The sequence below is a fragment of the Accipiter gentilis genome, chromosome 33 (assembly GCF_929443795.1).
Source record: "Accipiter gentilis chromosome 33, bAccGen1.1, whole genome shotgun sequence".
NCBI lineage: Eukaryota > Metazoa > Chordata > Aves > Accipitriformes > Accipitridae > Astur > Astur gentilis.
The window spans coordinates 17,817,338-17,836,078 of NC_064912.1; the positions used below are offsets into that span (position 1 = coordinate 17,817,338).

Consider the following 18,741-nt stretch of genomic DNA (forward strand, 5'->3'; position numbering starts at 1 on the left):
ATCGATTATTTCGGGCTCCTGCCAGCGCACAGTGCTGGGGCCAGACAGGTAACAGCAAGAAGTGAAAAGAGGAAAAGCAAAAGAGTGATTCATCACTCCGCCCTGCCCCACCTGCAGTCACATGCTGCCTTCACACATTCCCGGCCCTGCCCGCACATTAACTCTTTCGGCTGATGCCGTCCTCACACCTCCGTCCTGGACTGAGAGTCCCCCGGGACCATGTGGGTGCAGGAGGTGGGTGGGCGGCCGGGGAGGGGTTTGGGTGTTTGTCTTAAAAAAACCAACAAAACCAAAACTAAACCGGTTCTCCCCTGAAATCTCCCCCTCTCCCAGTGTGCCAGCTGGTAAGCCAATATTTTCCAGGAAAGCAGCTCTGCTTCACGGTTAACTCCTCCTGTGCCGACCGCAAGGATCTCTGTGCTGGTGTGGGAGCTCAAAGCCCAGGTGGGTCCGGGGAGCAGCGCTGGGTCGGAGCTGCCATAAAGTTCCAAAGCTCCACCAGGGGAGGTTTAGACTGGACTTTAGGAAGCATTTCTTTACTGCGAGGGTGGTCAAACACTGGAACAGGCTTCCTAGAGACGTGCTCGATGCTCCAAGCCTGTTTAAGAGGCATTTGGACAATGCCCTTAATAATATGCCTGAACTGGTCAGGCAGTTGGACTAGATGATCATTGTAAGTCCCTTCAAACTGAAATATTCTATTCTATTCTACTCTGTTCTATTCCATTCCATTCTATTCAACTCTTCTCTGCTTTGGCGTGAGGTTTGCAGAATAGACATGGTCATGGCACTAGAACTTGCTATGGCAGATGGGCAAAAAACCTACCCTGGATTCATCAGATGGTGCTCACAAGCCAGAAACTTGGAGCTTTTTGCTTGGAAATTCAGATAAAGACGAATTTCAAGAATCGGGGTCAGATTCTTGCACCGATGCAAAAAAGGAAAGTGCCAGGGGCTGTGTCTCGCTCCCTCACGTTGGTGCAGCTCATCTGGATTTGCAGCCGTGTAAATGAGAGCCCCGCTTGAGTCAGGCTCCCGAGGCGAAGCCACCCGTCTGCCCGGGTGCTCGGCCATCAAAGCGCTTCTTTCTGCAAACACGGTGGTGGCCATGCCGTGTCCCGGCTGCCCCGTCCCCCGGCCAGGGCTCGTGGTGTTGCGAAGCGCCAAACCCAGGGAGGATTTGGAAGGAAAGACGAGGCAGAAATGTGCAGAAAGGGGAGAAACTGCAGCGGAGCTTTCTCAAAGCCAGGCTGTGGCAGGCTGAGCTGACACCCGCTCAGCTTTAAGTTGCAGTAATGGGCTACTTAGGGGAACCGGTGGCTTTTCTCCCCTTGCATTGGAGTAAAAGGGTTTATGCAAGCGCACGGTAAAGGCTGGCAAAATCAACCCTCCTGCCCGCCTCCCAGTATGAAATCGTGTGCCAGGTTGTGCCCAGCCCTGGTCTGTCCTGGGCAGGAGGTGGCAGCGGGGGGACACAGGGATGCGGGGATGTCACTGCCGTGTGTTGGGATCAGAACACGGGGAGGAACCTTCGAAGTGTTTGGCTCCCACTGAATATCAGCTCAGGAGGGGTTTCAGATGGAGCTGATGACTTTATGGAAAGGCTGTGCCAACCTCGTGGGGATTTCCCAGTGGTGGGACGTCACCTTCATGCCATGGCACAGGCAACTAAGGGGTGCAGTGGAGACTGAGGGTGCTGGAGGCAAAACTAGATATTTTAGGTGAAATCCCAGCCCTGCTGAGCAAGCGGTGGTGGCCCCTTTGCTAATGGAATTGCACCTGGGACAGCAAACGTGACAGAGCCGAGCACCCAGCCAGCACCCACAGGGGAGCTCTGGGACCTCGTCCGCAGTCATTGGCCCCCATTTGGGTGGCCCAGCCCTGGTAGCTTGGGAGATGCTCTGGATCAGGGCCGGTGCATCAAGCGTGGGTGTGCATGGCGTGGCTGGAGCGTGCTGCGGTTGTACCCACCTCAGCCGCCGCCAGCTGCCCTGGCTCTGTTTTTGTTGTGCAAGATTTATGGTCTCTTTAGTGAGGTGTGTGTACTTATGATTTATTACACGGTGGCGTAAATGCGGCATCCCATCCGTCGTGCGATGTGCTGGCTCCTACAGCTGCGCTGGTGGGCGTGGAATTGGGACCACAAAGCCCCATGCCTGGAGCATCGCCCGACTCTCGCGTGGGGCCAAGACACCTGGGTCCCCCATCCCCACTCCCCTGGGAATGGGTGACCCAGGTCTCTTCACCCCACGCGGTGAATTCAGCACCCAAATTGCATGCAGCGCCGGTGCAGGGAAAGAACCGGCAGCTCTTTTGTAATCCCCTGCCTGTCTGCCGTGGGTCGCCGTGGCCGAGGAGGTCGGTCCCTTCTGTCGCAGGTGTCCCTGCTCGGCCGCCCCGGGCTGACCCAGCCGGACAGGCAGGACCCGGCGCAGACATGGCCCCGCTCCTGCAGCCGGCACCGGCTCCTCCCAGCTGCAGATGGAAGCATTAATTACAAGCTCCTAATTAATTTCCCATCTCTAGCAGAGGGCCTAATGACAAAGCGAGGCAGCGGGGTACAACGCTGAGCTCTGCTCCCGGCTCAGGGGCTCCGGCCGTCCCGCCGGGCTTGGCTCCCGCTTCCCGCACGCTCCCGGGTCCCACCGAGGGGTTCGGTGGCAGAGCTGAGCCCTGGGGCAGGCGTTTCGGCTGGGCTATGACACCCAGACACTGCTTTGCCCTCTGGAACATCTTCCACCCGCCAGCCGCCAGCCATTTGCATGGAGCCGTGCACAACGTGGTGTTTTAGAGAGGGGGAAACTGAGGCACAGAGCGGTGATGGCAGCTTTACTCACAGCTGCTGGAGGAGTCACCAGAGCCCTAGTGCTGACTCTAACCCTGGGGAAAGGCGGACCTGGCTGGGCTTTTTTAGCGTCCTTGGGATGTGCCGAGCGTTGCCTGTGGTCTGCTGCCTGTGTTGCGCCCCCATTGCAGCCCGTCGCACCCCACGCTCCTCTACTGAAAGCCCTGAGGTGTTACCAGCTGATGTTTGCCTTCCCTAGCCGCTGCTGCTGGGGGGGGGGCGGTGAGGACTGCACCCCGTTTTGGCGGAGGTCACCGACCGGGACGATGCTCCCAGTTGTGTGCAGGAATCACCCATGCTACTCCCCACGCTCCTCGGTGGGAGGATGCAAACTGGAGAGCCAGGCAGCCCATCCATATTTATGCCTGACATTAATTTCCATCCATTTCAATATTTTATGAGCATAACAATAAAAAAAAAGGGTTCAGCGCTCGTTGAGACATAGAAGTAATTGGGCGTTGACAGTCCTGGCGACCTGCCACGCGCGTCCCAGAGACCTGCTGGGTGCTGCCCAGGCGGAGGTAATTGCCGCAACGGTGCATGAACCCGCCTGGCCCCGTGTGCAGGGACGGGCAGCGCCTGCCCGTGGGGCTCTGGACCTCAGGCTATAGCCCTGGGTCCCGGCGGGACCCATCCTGGCTCTGAAGGTTCCCCCCCCGGAGCTGCTCTTGCTGGCTTTAATGTGGGGAGGGCTCGGTAGGGGTAGATCCAACCGGAGCTGGGCTGGATGCGATGCAGTGGGAGGTGAGGATGATGCTGTCGGGCTGGATCCTGCCTGTGTTGAGGGTGCTGAGGGGGAATGAGGTTGGGGGGGAGGCAGATGTGGATCTCCAGGTGGGATGTGCTCCCTTCTTCTCCACCCGGTCCCCTGCCACAGTCTGGCCGTAGCGAAGGGTCAATATCTGCCCGGGTGGAAGGGGGTGCCAGGGGAGGGAGGGGGTGCTGGGTTGGCCCCCACTCTATGAGGGGTCCCGGCACATCACCTGCCTCTGTTCCCCAGACACCGTGGCCTGCGTGGACCCCGAGGAGTGCGCCCGTGTGTGTGGGGCTGCCGTGGGCTGCTCCAACATCGCCTACCCCAAGCTGGTGGTCGAGCTGATGCCCAGTGGTAGGTGGGTGGGTGGGTGGGAGGGGGGGGTTGCCTCCATCTCCACCGGGCTTTGCTGCACCCCGGGGCTGTCCGTGCAGCCCGTCACGGCTTGGATGTCGGGGCGGGGGGGAACCCATGGATGGTCTGGGTGGGTTTGTGCATAGGACAGCCCCTGCAGCCCCTCCAAGGGTGACGCTGGAAGCGAGGCCGGGGGATGTGGGTGACCCTGGGGCAGCAGGGTCCCAGCATCCCGGGGTGCAGCCGGGTGTCCCCAAACCCCATCCTTGCCCCAGGGGATATCCCAGCGTGTGCCTGCGGAGGGGGAGGCATTACCCCTGGGCGAAGCATTGAGGCTGTCCCGTCCCATCCCACCCCACCCCATCCCATCGCCTCCGGTTCAGCCACTCCCTGACGGTCCCTCTCTTCCCCAGGGCTGCGGGGTCTGATGATCGCGGTGATGATGGCCGCGCTCATGTCATCCCTGACCTCCATATTCAACAGCAGCAGCACCCTCTTCACCATGGACATCTGGAGGAAGCTGAGGCCGGGGGCTGGCGAGCGAGAGCTGCTCTTGGTGGGCAGGTAGGTACCAGGGGTTTCGGGGAGACCGTGGGTTTCGGGGAGACTGGTGGGGCCGGTCCGGCCCTCTTTGATCTGCCTTTGGTGCCCGGGAGCCTGCAAAATGCCTGCGCTCAGCCTGGCTTATGAAAGGAAAACAAGTCCTTGGATTATTTTATGTATGAAAGCGCTGGAAAAGCAGCCGGGGCTTTCGGGGTGTTTGGAGGAGCAGGGCTGTGCCCTCGCAGCCTCCAGCCGGTTCCCCCCAGGGGAAGCAAAGAACATGGTGGACCTTCGCCGGGTGGCAAAGGGCAGCGGCTGCCCGAACATGTCCCGGCTGTTCCCGGGGGGACAGCGGGTGCCGACAGGGAGCCCGGGAACCTGCCCGCAGTGCCGAGCTCGGGGCGGCAAAGTCAACGCTGGGGAATGCCCCGGCGCGGTGCCGGGGTGCCGGGGTGCACGGGGAGTGTCTTCGGCGCAAGGCAGACAATAACAAGGAGGGAATCTGGGTCAGGGTTTTGGCTGGGCTGCGTTGGGGCTGCGGGGAAGGTCGGCTGGTCCAGCGGCTCTGGAAGCAGCCGTTTCTCGGCATCCTCCATCTCCTGAGGGTGGGAAAGGGGATGGGCAGCGATCCTGGGGAACCGCGGTCCCGCACCATTCCCCTATGGGAACTGGGGTGCTTGTGTCAGGGCCTGCCTCGCCCCTCCCTGACACTGGCTTCGGTGCCGGTGACGAGGGGTGTAGTAACGCCGGAGAGCTTTCCCGAGGACGATTAATGAGTGTTTGCGAAGGGCTTTGCCCGCCCCGGGCTGGAGTCACTGCTGCAGTTGATCCTGGGCGATTTGTGCAAGCCAGGGCGCTGCAAATCACCCGCCACAGTATGGCCCCGCAGGAATATAGCAAACAATAGATGTTTTGGAGAGGAAAAAAAAAAAACCTGTTTAAGCTGTAAGTTTGAGGTTTTCCTACCTGCCAGCACGGGGACAGGTGGTTTGGGGTTAGTTTTGAGTAGCTGTCTGGGGGGTCCCAGTTGCCCCCGGGACCGGTCAGGGTGGGGATGCCCCATCTGTCTCAGCACGGAGAGGGAAGGGATTTGCTCGTGGGACCGGAGAGAGCTCGTGGTTTCTGGATCTGGGGGTTTGAGGTCCCGCCACGGCCATGCCACCTGGCTGGAAATCCCCACTGGTGTTCAATGCGTGCTCTGTACCAAGGCGATGGCACAGTGGCGAGAACACCCAATCCTTCCCAAATCCCCCCCCAAGGCCCCCACGGCAAGCTCTGCCAGGCTCTGCCCTCCATCCCTGCCCAGATCCCCACCTCAGACCGCAGGCAGGGGGGGCACAGCCGGCTGGCACCCCCAGCTCACCACCATGCTCAGATTTTCCTGCATTTTTCCTATGAACTTTTAGCATCCTCTGCGGCTTAACGATGTACCAAACACAGGGGGTTTTCTCCTACCCCTTGGGTCAGGGTGTGTATTTTATGCTCAGGCTGCTTCCTCTTTCCAAAGCACCAGGCAGGCAGTGGGGGCTCCGTCTAAAGATGCTTTCATCGCTTTTTTTTTAATTTATTTTATTTTTTCCTACTTCTGCTTTTCGAGATGAGCAGATGGAGATGTAGGTAATTCTACGAAGCTGTAAACAAGCTGTCCTGAGCTATAAATACAGTGGCTTTCAGGATGCATCCTGCTCAGCCTGCCTGCTCAGCCTGGGCCCAAAAAGCTGGGGTCTGGCCAGCGCCTTTTGCTTTGGAGGAGGGTGAAGCTGTGGGGTGCGGCTGGGCTTTGGGTGAGGATGGGGACAGGGTGGTACTGGGGGACAAACGCATCCCTCCGTCACAGCCTGGGTGGGGGGAGCTGAGCACTGGGCAGCTCAGCCCACATCCTCGCTTCTCAGCTGGGTGCTTTGGCCAGATGTGGGGGTGCTGAGAGCATCACCCAAATCTGGCAGAAGCAACTAGCCTCTGTGGCTTGGGGGCTTTTCATAGAAAAGCGCCCATTGCCCGGTGTTTTCCCATGGAGGGGGTCCAACTTAGCAGCCCCTGGGGCTGGGCAGGGACCTGAGGAGTGCTCGTCTGCCTGGGATGGCATAATTAGCACTGGAATAATTAGCATCCTCCGTGGCCCTGGGGATGTCACCCGGCAGCGAGCATCCTCCCGCTGACCTGCCTGCATCCCCCCGCCAGCATTTCCGTGCCGGCACTGGGACCCAACCCCTGATCCCGGGGACCCCCCCACCGCCACGGTGATGCCATGTGGGTGCAAGGAGTTGCGGGTAGGACAGAAACATCACCCCGCACCGCATGGCTGCCGCTCGCAGGGTGGTCACGGTGGTGCTGGTGGCCCTCAGCGTGGTCTGGATCCCCATCCTGCAGAGCTCCAGCGGTGGCCAGCTCTACGTCTACATCCAGGCTGTCACCAGCTACCTGGCTCCTCCCGTCACCGCCGTCTTCGTCCTGGCCGTCTTCTGGCCCCGAGCTAACGAGCAGGTACACACGTGGGGTGGCCCTGGGGACTGGTGCCAACGCCTCCCTGCCCACCCCGCTCCCACGGACCCAGCGGGGGCTCGGGGGGTTGGAGGGATGAAAAGGGGAGATGATGCTGATGGGGAGAGGAACCGAGCCTGGCTGGTGTTTCCCCAGGGAGCTGGTGGGTGGCTGGTGCAAAGATGAGGAGGAGGAGGAGGAGGAGGCAGGTGCTGCCATGCATGGCCACCAAGCGTGGCACAGCCAGTGGGGCTGGCAGGGGACATCCCCTGCGGAGGGGGTGCAGGTTTGGGACACGGTGGGGGGTTTGTCCCCACAGTGGGGTGACGGTCCCCACTCCGGCCACCCTCCCCGGACCTTTGCTTTGCAGGGAGCTTTCTGGGGCCTGATGGCAGGGCTGGTGCTGGGACTGGCCAGGATGGGGCTGGAGCTGGCATACCCCGTGCCCCGCTGCGGGGTCCCCGACCGGCGGCCCTGGCTGCTCGCTGACATCCACTACCTGCACTTCGCCGTGCTGCTGTGCGCCATCACGGGCGCCGTCGTGGTGGGGGGCAGCCTGCTGACCCCCCCGCTGCCTTCAGCCTGGGTGAGCAGGGCACCCGGCACCCCTCACCCTGGTCCCCACGGCTGCGTCCACCCACCCGACCTCCTCGGCCGGAGACGTCGGTGTCACCCAGGTGCACCCCGAGCTCGGCCGGGGGAGTCCCCATAGTGGGGTCTGTCCTGGGGGTGTTTTCTCAGCAAGTCTCGCCCCGGTTTCTAGCTAAAGGATCTCACCTGGTGGACCATCTCGCAGGAGCCCCCCCAGCCCTCCGTGGACGGCACATCCCAGGGACCCCCTGATGGTGAGTGTGTCTTCAGGGGTGTCTGGCAGGGGAGGCATATTCAGTGCCCCCCACCTGTAACGGGCAGCAGGACGGCATGGATGCTCCGTGCCTCAGTTTCCGCGGGGCTGTGCCACCTGCCACAAGGTGGCTGGTCCCCATGGCTCTCTGTTCCCAATACCCACCGTCGTTCTGCACCAGGTTCCTGCTCAGCCACCCTGAGCAGACATCAGCCATCAAAGGCCAAGGGACCCCAGGCCGTGGCCCTCAAGGACACCACAGAGCCCCCCTTCTGGGCCCGCATCTGTGGCATCAATGCCGTTGTCCTGATGTGCGTCAACATTTTCTGCTATGCCTATTTTGCCTAGCGGCTTGCCGGTCCCTGGGGAGAGAAGGGTGCTGGGAGGGAGGGAAAAATGGGGATTTGGGTGATAGTTTTTATTTGTCATGTTTGGGACATGGGATGTTTAAATCCACTGGTGGAGTGAGCTGGGTGTTCTCAGCATCGTGGAACCTGAGTGCATCCCAGGGGTCTGTGAGGGGTGGGGGGCATTTCTGGGGGCAGCGAGTCCCCAGGAGGGGTCTGAGGAGAGGTATCGGCGTGGGCAAATGGGGGCTGCAAGGGAAGCAAAACCACAGTGAAACAGCAGGCATGCGGCCACGGGACCACCGTGGTGGTAGTAGAAAAGGAGCAGCCACACTCAAGGGTGTCACCCAAACACATTTTATTAGCTCTAAATAAAGAATAATATTAAAAAAAAGCCACAATTTGCAGCTATGAACAGCACCCGCAGGACTGAATCCCCCCAGACCAGCCTTCCCCTGCGCCCTGAGCCCTGGCATCCCTCTGTGGAGTTACCAAGCCCGGCCATATCCTGGCCGGCTGCAGCCCTCCTTGGAGCAGGGTCTTTGCTTACAGGGTCTGAAGAGGAGCGAAGGTTTTGGGCACACGTGCTTTTCCTCTCCGTTGCTGCCACCCTGCCGGGCTGTGGCTCTGGAAAAGTTTTTATGGCCCTGGTTCAATGCTCTGTGCTCCCTCCCCGGGGAGAACTGCTGCCAGCCCGCAGTGAGAGGTGATGCCTGGGCTGGGGGTGGTGGAGGTCTCCTGGACCAGGGGAGCAGGGACAGCCGTGGTTGACATTTTCGGGTGGCAGAGCCGGGCAGCCCCTGGATGGGGATCATCACCAGCTTGGCCTCTACCTCCAGCACAGCCGACACGCCAGCAGGACCGCGTGCGTTGGCATCCTGGCGTGGGGACGGGCACCATCCGTGGGGATGAAGGGACATGCAGTCTGTGTGCAGGCACAAAGCAGCTCCGGTGAGTGGGGGGCAGCGGGGGCCGCGGTCCTCCCCGCTCGCCCGCAGCGCCAGCGGCAGCTCACTTGCGGATGGGGTGGACGTAGTTGCGGGGAAAGAGGCCGACGCGCCCGTAGATCTTCCCCTGCCACCAGTTGGGGTCTGGGCAGTCCAGGACCTCGATGATGTCCCCACGGAGGAAGGGCAGCTGGGAGCCATCGTGGGCCGAGAAGTCGAACTGGGCTTGCACGAATTTGGGTCTTCTCACCTGGAGGAAAGTCGAGGGCAGGGGTTGGTGGGGGGAGAGGTGCCCATCTCTGCCAGCCAGCCCCTCTGTACCGGGCTGCACTGCCTGAGTCCCCAGCGTGATGGGGATGCCGTGCCACCGCATGGCAAGGACCAACCTGGGGCGACCAGAGCATAGAGGGTGTGGGGGTACCCGGGGTAACTGCTTTGAGGACCACAGACGGGAGCTAAGGAAAACCTGCCATGCGAAGAGCCGGAGTGCTGGGGACAGCCCTGGATGCATGGCAGAGCCTGGGGAGCACAGGAGAGCCTGGGGTGCAGGGAAGCACCCTAGAGTGGAGGAGAGAGCCTGGGGTGAAGGGGAGCACCCCAGGGCATAGGGCATCCTGTTCCTGATGCCTGGGAGAGCTGAGTGCCCAGGGGACCCCTACCCCTCGGAGGCAGCTGGCACCCCTCTCCTTCCCCAGTCCCTCTGGGTGCCAGAGCTGCCCCCAGCCCAGCTCCCAGGACCCAGTTTTGCCACCTCCACAACCGCTGCCCTGGGGCTCAGCTTTGCTGGAGCTCGCTTGAAGCTGGTTGCGCCCCATCCCGAGCTGGTTGGGCTCTACCACCTGCCTCGGGCAACACCACCGGCCCCAAGGACGAGCTGCCGTGTCCTGCTGAGCTGCGCTGGTGGCTTTTCTCCACCCTGCCAGTTTCCCCGCAGTGCTGCCTGTCTTGGGCTGTTGCATCCTCTCCGGCTCGACATCGCCTCGAGTCGAGCCTGAGCACAGGGCCAAGTGCTAGCTGGACACCCAGGAGGTCCCTGTCCCCCTCTGCGGTCACACTGCAGCCTCGGGGGGAGCTGAGCCTCGAGGGGGCTCACGCAGGAGTTTGGGACTGGACCCCCAGGATGCTTTGCCTGAAGGCGGTGGAGGAGCCTGCGCCCAGGGTGGGTCTGGGACTGGTCTCTACTCAGAGCTGGGCTGTTTGCTTTCCTCCATTTTGTCCCTCTCTGCTGTTTCTTAGCCATTGCCAGCGTCCTGTGGCCGGCAGGGAGGAGCAGGAAAAGTTCAGGCAGGAGGAAATCCCCATCCCCTGGGAAATGCGGCCCCGTGACGCCTCCCTGCGAGCACAGTCCGGGGCAAAGCGAGACCCACGGGCCCGTTCCGTGTCTCGGTTTCCCCATGGACCCATAGCGGGGTGGTGGCAGCCCTGGTACCAGGGAAGCGATGGGGGAATCCCAAAGGGGATTGGATATGGATTCCCAGCCCAGCCCCGCGGCCGGCCATGCCATCACCCCACGCTCCAGCTCTGCGCGTCCCCATGGTCCCATCCCCTGACGGTACCTCCTGGGTCTGGTCCTCATCCCGGAGGAAGATCTGCTGCTTTTTGGCGATGGTGGTCGTCCTGTAGAAATCCACCAGCTCGTTGAGGGAGTTGAACTTTTCCTCCCAGAGGAAATATTTGCCGTTCCTCTCCCTGAGCACCTTGAAGTGCTGGACGTGCTGCCCATAGCTGAGGAAAGAGGACGGACGTTACCGAGGCTTGGGACGCTGGCAGCACCCAGACCCCCTTCAGGCATCGCAGGCAAAGCCCAGGGGCTGCTGGCTAGGGTGGTCTGGCTGTGTGGGGTGCAGATGTGCCCACGGGTCCCGCTACACCCATCCTGCCATGTCTGGGGGGTGACGGTGGCACTGACATCACTCCTGGCCCTGCTGGCGAGGCAGCGGGAGAGGGTCCCCAGCATGGTGGCAACAGGGACCAGCAGCTGAGACCTGCCACAGCTCATCACATGCACAGCTGAAGCTCGATGCCCAGCCCTGGCACAGCGGGATGCCCGTGGGCTCAGGGCTGGCAGCGTGTCGGCCACGTGTAGGGCAGGGGGCTTTGTCCAGGGAGCAAACAGGGGCCACATTTGAGGAAAGCGTAGTGAGAGCTGGAGGTCTCAGCTCAGCGCATACCGGGAGGAGACTGCAAAGGCTGGGCTCGGGCTCCCAAATTCCCTGTGCCCCTGGGGACCCCTGAGCAGCAGGAGGATGGGGCAGGATGGGTTTTCCTTCACCGGCCCCGCATGCTGGCACCCCCTCGGTGTGTACCTGGGGGTGGCAGGTTGGGGTGCCCACACCGCAGGGTTGGCACGGGGCCGCTGCAGGGTCCCACCGCTGCCAGAGCCCCGGGCAGGGGCAGGGACCCGGCCACGCTGGTGACGCATGGCAGAACACGGCTCCCTTTCATTATGGGCAAGAACCTCCTTAAACACTTAATTAGAGATTAGCAGCGTGAGAAAGTGCCTGGCTGGCCTGGGGCTGGCTCCTGCTACCCTGGCCCTGGGCTGGAAAGGGGCAGCGATGGGGTGAGAGGCTCGGGGGAAGGCTCTGCCCATTGGCACGGTGCCTTCGTACAGCCCTGGCTGCCGATGCCAAAATCATCGGCTTGCGGCATTGGGATGCTGCATACTTTTGTCCCTGGGGATGCTCTGGGCAACTTGTTCCTCCAGGTCACGTCCCCTGGGATGTGCTGGCAGTTTGGCCCCAGCCCCGATGTTACCCACATGGCTGTATTTAAGGGCACCCCAGCGAGGGACACCAGGCAAGGCAGCGATGCAGGCATGGATGCAGCAGGGCTACAACTCCGCAGCCCCCAGCCCCTTCGAGGTGTCCTGGGCAGGGCAGGGTGCTCACCCCTTCCCCAGAACCGTGGCAGGGACATGCACGAGGGTGGCCTGATGCCCTCGGTCCCCAAAGCGGGGGCTGTGGGGGACCCCTGCCCATCCTGCCACACGTCCATCTGCATCGCATGGCTACTTACTTGACGGAGATGGAGAACTCCCCCGGGGTGCTTTCGCTGTCGCGGATCAGGAAGGCTCCCAGGTGCTTGCGCTTGAGGAGCTGCTCCTCTGCCAGGTGCCGGGAGATCCTGCCCGCGTACCACCTGCCAGGGGCAGTGGGCTCAGTCTCATGGGCACCCCTCGACACCCGGGGACACCCCGCAGGATGGAGGCACCAAAAGCCCTGGTGCTGGCGGGAGCGGGGTCCCCGTTGGGCTCCCCACAGGGCTGGGGCCTCCCCACAGCATTTTCTCCTCCCCAACCCCAGTTTATCACAGCACTTGCATGGCGGGGGGGACTGCAGGGTGCTGTGGGTGCAGACGTGTTCCTGTACGCTGCCTCGTCCATGCAGGGTTAGTGCAGCATCGCCGACAGCCGCGACCGCATCCTGTCGCCTGGCTTGCCACATCACGTGCCTCGTCCCCCATTTTGCTGCCTGTTCTCCCACTCCCTCTTGTGTCCCACGGCCCCTCATGGGAACAGTCCTGCCAGGTGCTACGGGGGGGTTTGCAGAGCAGAAAACCCTCCATGCTAGGATGAAACCCTTCCTGCCTGCATCGCCGGCAGCTACCAAAACGAGGTGGAGGAGCAAAGTCCCTGGCTCCCATCCCTGCCAAGGCTGCATCCATGTATTTGGGAGCCCCAGGACATGGAGACCCTCTGCTACCTGTTAAAATTGCCTTGTGAACGATCAGCCACGGACTTTAGCACAGAGCATCTCCCAGTGCCAGCCCTCCAGGTGCTGCACAGAAGAGGCTGTGTCTCACCCATCCCGGCTTGTTAACCGAAGCTGGAGAGGCAACGGGATCTGCCCTGGGCTGCCCCGAGCCCACGCGTTCCTGCTCCCCAGCCACAGCCCCGAGCAAGTTTTGCTATGGCATTTAAATGTGATTTACTAGGGGGATAATGATACATAAAACACAGGTTAAAACAGGGATGGATTATGCTGGGCTTTAATAACACGGTAATAGGATTATGTCTAATGCAGTCATAATCCCATAACGCTTTGTTGTTCCCCAATTATCATTTATTTAGCGGGCTGCCTGGTGCAAGGGTTGAATTTCTGTGTGTCAGGGGTACGTGGGCATGCTGCTGCCTCCTGTCCCCTCTGGCTGTGGTGGCAATGGCAGACTGACTCGGCAGGCAGACCCCATCACTGCCCTATAGCTCTGTGACTCAGTTTCCCCATGTGTGGGACTACCCCGGCTTGTGGCAAACCTTTGGGCATTGGGATGCACTGTTGGGATCGCTGCCTTGGTGGTGGGAGAGGATGTCCTGGTGCTGGTGGGTGCTACCAGAGCGGGGCTTCGAGCCTCCCTTCCCCAAACGGTGGGATGGTACTTACGGATGCGGCTTGACCTTGATGTAGTTTTTGGGGACGAAGCCCTCGCAGCCGTACAGCTCAGCCTTGTACCAGTTCTGGTCATCTTCCATGTTGAGGATCTAAGGTGGGAGAGGAGCAGGGAGGCATTAGCCCGGCCACCGTCCCACAGGGAGAGGGGCTGAGTGGGACCCCCACTGCTGCCCCAGACCCCACGTCCCCCACTGAAACTTGGGGAAAAGGGGAGTTTGACAAAGGTGACATGGTTTGGGGTGTTTGGGGGCACCCGTACAGAGCTGGATGCTCCCCCCATCCCTCCTCAGCTTATGATCAGTCTGGCTCACCATGGGCGCTGGCAGCTGGGGGTTGTCCGACATTGCCCCAAAACCCCGGCCACAGATGAGGTTAAAATCCATCCCTGGAGGAGCTGGGGTGGCAGCCAGACCCCCACGTCCCCCCTGGGGTGGTGGCAGCCAGGTGCTCCGTGGGAGGAAACGCTCCGGTTCGAGCAGGGGTGCTGACACCCGCTTCCGCGCGACACCATTTTCCAGCCTCCCACGCAGGGACCTGGGGGCCGGCACAGCTGTGCAAACAGGATCCGAAACCCCGGGGCATGGCGCCGGGGCCGCGGGGAAAACACGCCGGGGAGGCAGGGACAGGGACGGCAGGTTTGGGGCCCGGGGTTACAGCCAGGCCATGCCCTTGCCCTCCCCAGGGCTGGCTGTAACCGTGGGGGGGCTCCTGGGTGCCGGGGGTCCGGGAGATGCTGGCAGCATCTCAGCATCAGCCCTGAAGAGATGCGCGAGTGGCCAGGCAGCGGGGTAGGGTGCTGGTGCCCTCACCCCCATTGCAGGGACACAGTCCCCTGGGGATGTTTTGAACCCCCACCCCCCCCCCCCCGAAGCTTTTTGGGATGCCAGGGTGGCATCCGAGAACTTGTCCTGATGTCAGCACCTGGCGGGGAGGGATTTGGGCACATGCCCTCTGCTGCTGGTGGCACCGATGGCCAGGGAGGCCACGTGCCTCATCCCAGCTGGGACCTTTCTGGAGATGGGGCTGGTGGCACAGACAAGCGGGACCCACTGCTGCTGGGGATGCTGCTCTGCACTCCGAAAACCTCAAGGATGGCTCCTCATACCCCACAGAAAGCCCCAAAGAGGCAACAAAGCCAGGTGCAATGAAAGCACTGGTGTTACCCCATGCCGTGTGCCCACTCTGTCCCCCAGAGCAGCTTCATCCAACCCCCCCCACACCATGGCAGGTGACCTCCCCGCTCCCCGTACCTTCAGGGTATCCCCTTTCTGAAAAGGCAGCTCGTCCTTCTCCGTCGCCTGGAAGTTGTACAAAGCCACCGACTCCATGGCGCTGGCCGTCACCGGGTGGTGGTGAGGGATCCCGGGGTGGGGTGGGGGGGTGTCACTGTGCCAGGAGCACAGGGCTGCCCGGGGCTCGCCGCCCCACGGCGTGGGGTTTGTGGGGGTACGGGGCGAGCGTGCGGCGTGGCAGTGCCGGCGGGCAGGAAGCCGCACTGATGTCAGCGCGCTGCTGAAGCGAAACGGTGAGCACCACGCGGGAGGCTGCCGGCAGGCACAGCTGCCCAGATGTGCTGGGAGAAAGGGGGGAGCTGTGCCTGCCGGCTTGGATGCCAGGGGCTCCATCTGCAAAAGGACCTGGGCATGTCGGTTGGGGGCACGATTCGGTATCACCTCGGTGGTGGGCTATGGGCAGCGGTGTCAGGCGGACGTGGGGTTTTGGAAGGAAACAGGATGGCGATGGGCTGGATGCACAGGTTGAGAATGTGGGTGAAGGATGCCTGGAGAGCATGGTTTAGCAGGCCAGTAGTGTTAATGGGGAAGTCTCTGATGGCTTGTAAGGGCTGAGCTGCCGGTATGGCCTTTGAAAGGTGGCTTGGTGGGAATGGTTATTTTGGCAACAAAAAAATAATCACGGAGAGGAGGATGGGAAGAGATGCAGGGAGGCAGGATGGAGGCACACACCTGGTTTCTTTGGGAATCAGACCGAAAACAACGCGCCAGGTCCCAGCTCTGAACAGCGGGGTTTCAGCACAGTTGTTACTGGCTTTCTGGGTTGTGGCCCTTTGGGGGTTGATATTTTCCAGCTCGTTTTTGCAGGGTTAGGGAAAAAAAAAAAAATCCCTTTTAGACTAAAACAACTTCCTGCGACTTGTGGGCGGCTGGCACTGAGTCTGCAGGGCTTGCATGCAGGGCATCGTTCCCAATGGGAAGGTCCCCGATGCCGTGCAGCTTTCCGTCCTGTGCGTGGGCCAGGGCATGAAGCACACAGAAAATCTGCCGGACGCTGGTTTTGCTTTGCTGTGAAGAATTAAACCGGGGACAGCTGCGGCTCAATCCCTGCCCATGGACTTGGGCATATTCCAGTGAGGAGCAGGACGTCGCTGCCATCTGCCCGGGGAAGGGATGAGACGTGGTGCTTGCAGGGCCTCTGCAGGGACATGGGCTCAGCAATTCACCTCCTCCAAACCTTAATGCCGCTTCCCAAGTGCATCTGAAAAGCAAATGCCATGTAACACCCCACCGAGGCCGTTTTCAGGATCTCGGTCCCCATGGGAAGTGGAGAGAGATGTGTAGGGTGGCCCTGGTTGTCCCTGCACCTGGTTGGAGGCCCCAGTCCCCAATGGTTATCCCCAGCACAGCACTGGGACCTGCTGGTCCCAGGGGAAGCAGAGACACTGGGAAGACCAGGGAGGGCAGGGGGGGGCCGTGGGAAGAGGCTTGGTATGTGCACGCCTGTCATGAGGAGGACAGGACTCGGCGGATCTCCGCAGCCCGGCAAGACCCAGGGGACAGGACTGGAGCGGGAAGATGGCTATCTCGGTGCAAGCTTCCTCTGCCGCTCGGCAGCCCTGGAGAGAAGCAGAGCTGGAATCTTCCTGGAGAAACAAGCCACAGCAGAGCTGCTGCTCTAACACCCGGCTGCCGGCCAAGGGCCCGATCCTGTCCCTGTGTCCACCAGCACAAATCGGGTGATGCTAAGCCCATGTGCAGAGGGCTTGCTTGCAAAGGGCATATTGTATGCCTATGCATATTGTAAGGCAGTGGTGGTGGGTAAGCCGGGCACGGAGGTGTCTGAGTCCCGGGAGAGTGTCAGTGTGGGAGAAATCTGCAGCCCAGGGAGCAGGTTAGCACGGGGTTACAACCTGCCATATCTCGTACGGATACGGTGAGCAGTTTTGGAGCCCGGCTTCCTTGGGCTCGCAGCAGGGAGGCTTAAGGGGCACCGTGGGGTGTCCAGCCCAGAGCCATGCATGGTGCCACACTGCCCTGTGTGCCTGGGAGCGGGGCACAGGACAGTGGGATCACAGTGGGGTCCCCAGGCCTTGGCACAGCGGCCAAACTCAGGACCGGAGCAGGATTGGGTCCTGCCAGCAGATGGCAGCAGTATCCAGAGGGACACTGGGGACACTGGGGACAGTGCCACATGCCCCTGCAGTCATGCTCTAACCAAGACAGCAGTTCCTTTGGCATTTGGTGCCCAGCCACCTCCTGTACCACGTCCCTCTCCTCGTCTCCCCTTTGCCTTGCTCCCTTTCTGCTGCCCTGGCCACAGTCCCTGCCCAGGGGCTGGGTCCCTTCTGCTTGCTTGTGGTTCGCTCAAGGCTTGCTCATGGCTCGCTCACGGCCCGCTCGTGGCTCGCTGTCCCTGGCTGCACACCCGTGGTCACTGCAGAGGTGACAGCAGCACCCACATCCGAGCAGCGAGCTGGGCTGGACACCAGAGCAGTCTGCAGCCCCATTTCTGAATTGGGAGGCAAATGCTCCTGCGTTCAGCCGGTTTCTGGGTGCCCCATCCTGACTCACTGCCACGGAGAGGGATGGGGTGCCCCGATCCCAGGAGGGGAGCAGAGCCCAGTGTGGTGGTTGGTACCCAAGCGGCATCACGCTGCCTCCAGGGAACCCCTCAAAGGGGCCACAAGCATCCCAGTGCTGCAAAACTGGTGATGCCCATCACCTGCTGGCCTCCAGCTGCTTCATTCCCTGGGAAAACCCTTCTGCCTGCTCATGAGTAGCCCCAAATCTGTCCCATCCCACACTCACCAGAGCCCCCAGAAGGAGCCAAGAGACTGTGCCGCAGAGCCCTGCAAGGCTCACTCTGGGAGCCAATGACTGACTAACTGCAGGCCTGAGACATCCAAGAAACATCAAGACAAGTTGGGTTTTTTTTCCCCCCATCTTCCCTCTTGTGCCTTGTCAAGTAGCCATATTTTGTACAGCACGCGCTGTACCGAAGCAGGGAAGAGCCTGTCTCTGCAATGCCAGCCGTGAGCGGTGGGTGCTGAGCCGATGCCTGGCATGGTGGGATCCTGGGGGGTCTGTACCCCCATCCCTGTGCCCTGCGTGTCCCCAGTGTTCAGAGGGACCCAGGTAGTTCCACATGGTTGCCGTTGGTCAGGTGTCAAAGCCTGTGAGCATCAGCACGGATGGCAAGGAGATCCCAAGGGCCGAAGAGGTGCAGTGGCTCACCCGAGGGTGCACAGCCTGGGAGCCCACCCTGTCCCGGGGTTCGACCACCAGCCCATGCTGCATCTCCCTCCACACAGGGGAGTTTCGTGACCCTGTGGACAATCCGAGGAGGGTGCAGCCGGCTCTGGCATCGCCCTTCCCCTCCGCATGGCCGCCCCTGGGCTTCGTGTCAGATGCTGGGAGCTGCCTGGAGCTCCTGCCGCCTCCCGGGTTGCCCAATCTGCCAAGCCTGTTTCATCAACATCCTGTGTTTACCTGGCTGCAAAATCCCCATGCGGGATGGAGGAAGAGGAGGGAGGGGGGCCTCTTCCCCTTCCGCTGCGGGCCCAGGGAGCTTTGTTAAGGAGGCAATCCTGGGCTCCCCAGCTTCTCTCCGGCTGGTGCCCTCTGCACCTTCTTGCTGTGCCATGGTCCATGGTGCTGTTTGCGGAAAACAGGAGAGGATGGAGGGTCTCAAGCCTGGCTTTGCCTCCCATGGTGGGGCTGTAAGCTGGACCTGGATGGTGGCAGGACTGGACCACATGAGATGGCCTACACCAGAGACCCCAGCGTGTGCAGGGACTTTGCTCCTGGCAGCGAGCATGCAGAGGGACGGGTCCTGCCCCTTCATGCAACGCTGCGCCCGGAGGTCAGCAATGCAGCACAGCCCAACACACACTGTGCTTCCCCTTGCACTGCCGCAAAAGGAAACCCACAGCATGACACCGCCCTGAGCGAGCCGCAGAGAAAGGGGGCTGGTGTGATATTATGGGCAGTTTTCCTGAGA

At 61.4% G+C, this 18,741-nt stretch overlaps 2 protein-coding genes across 5 annotated transcripts in view; one reads left to right on the plus strand and one right to left on the minus strand.

The window, feature by feature from the left end:
- SLC5A10 (solute carrier family 5 member 10) overlaps nt 1-8,169 on the plus strand; it is a 41,304-nt gene extending 33,135 nt beyond the window's left edge. For 2 of the 4 annotated variants that reach the window (XM_049791415.1, XM_049791416.1), the window contains 6 exons: nt 3,846-3,953; nt 4,367-4,517; nt 6,812-6,980; nt 7,348-7,563; nt 7,741-7,822; nt 8,084-8,169. In XM_049791415.1, the coding sequence (XP_049647372.1) occupies nt 3,846-3,953; nt 4,367-4,517; nt 6,812-6,980; nt 7,348-7,563; nt 7,741-7,822; nt 8,084-8,169 (812 nt within the window). Of the gene's footprint in view, nt 1-3,811; nt 3,954-4,366; nt 4,518-6,811; nt 6,981-7,347; nt 7,564-7,740; nt 7,823-8,083 lie in introns of all 4 variants that reach the window. The other 2 variants (XM_049791414.1, XM_049791417.1) reach the window with 2 other exon arrangements.
- Nucleotides 8,170-8,611: 442 nt separating this feature from the next.
- Nucleotides 8,612-15,614, minus strand: LOC126034120 (GRB2-related adapter protein-like). Its single transcript, XM_049791418.1, has 5 exons — nt 14,757-15,614; nt 13,498-13,595; nt 12,134-12,256; nt 10,672-10,840; nt 8,612-9,365 (listed from the first exon to the last, which is right to left on the minus strand). The coding sequence occupies exons 1-5, from the start codon at nt 15,129-15,131 to the stop codon at nt 9,180-9,182; spliced, it is 951 nt and encodes a 316-aa protein (XP_049647375.1). The 5' UTR covers nt 15,132-15,614; the 3' UTR covers nt 8,612-9,179.
- Between the last annotated feature and the right edge of the window lie 3,127 nt (nt 15,615-18,741).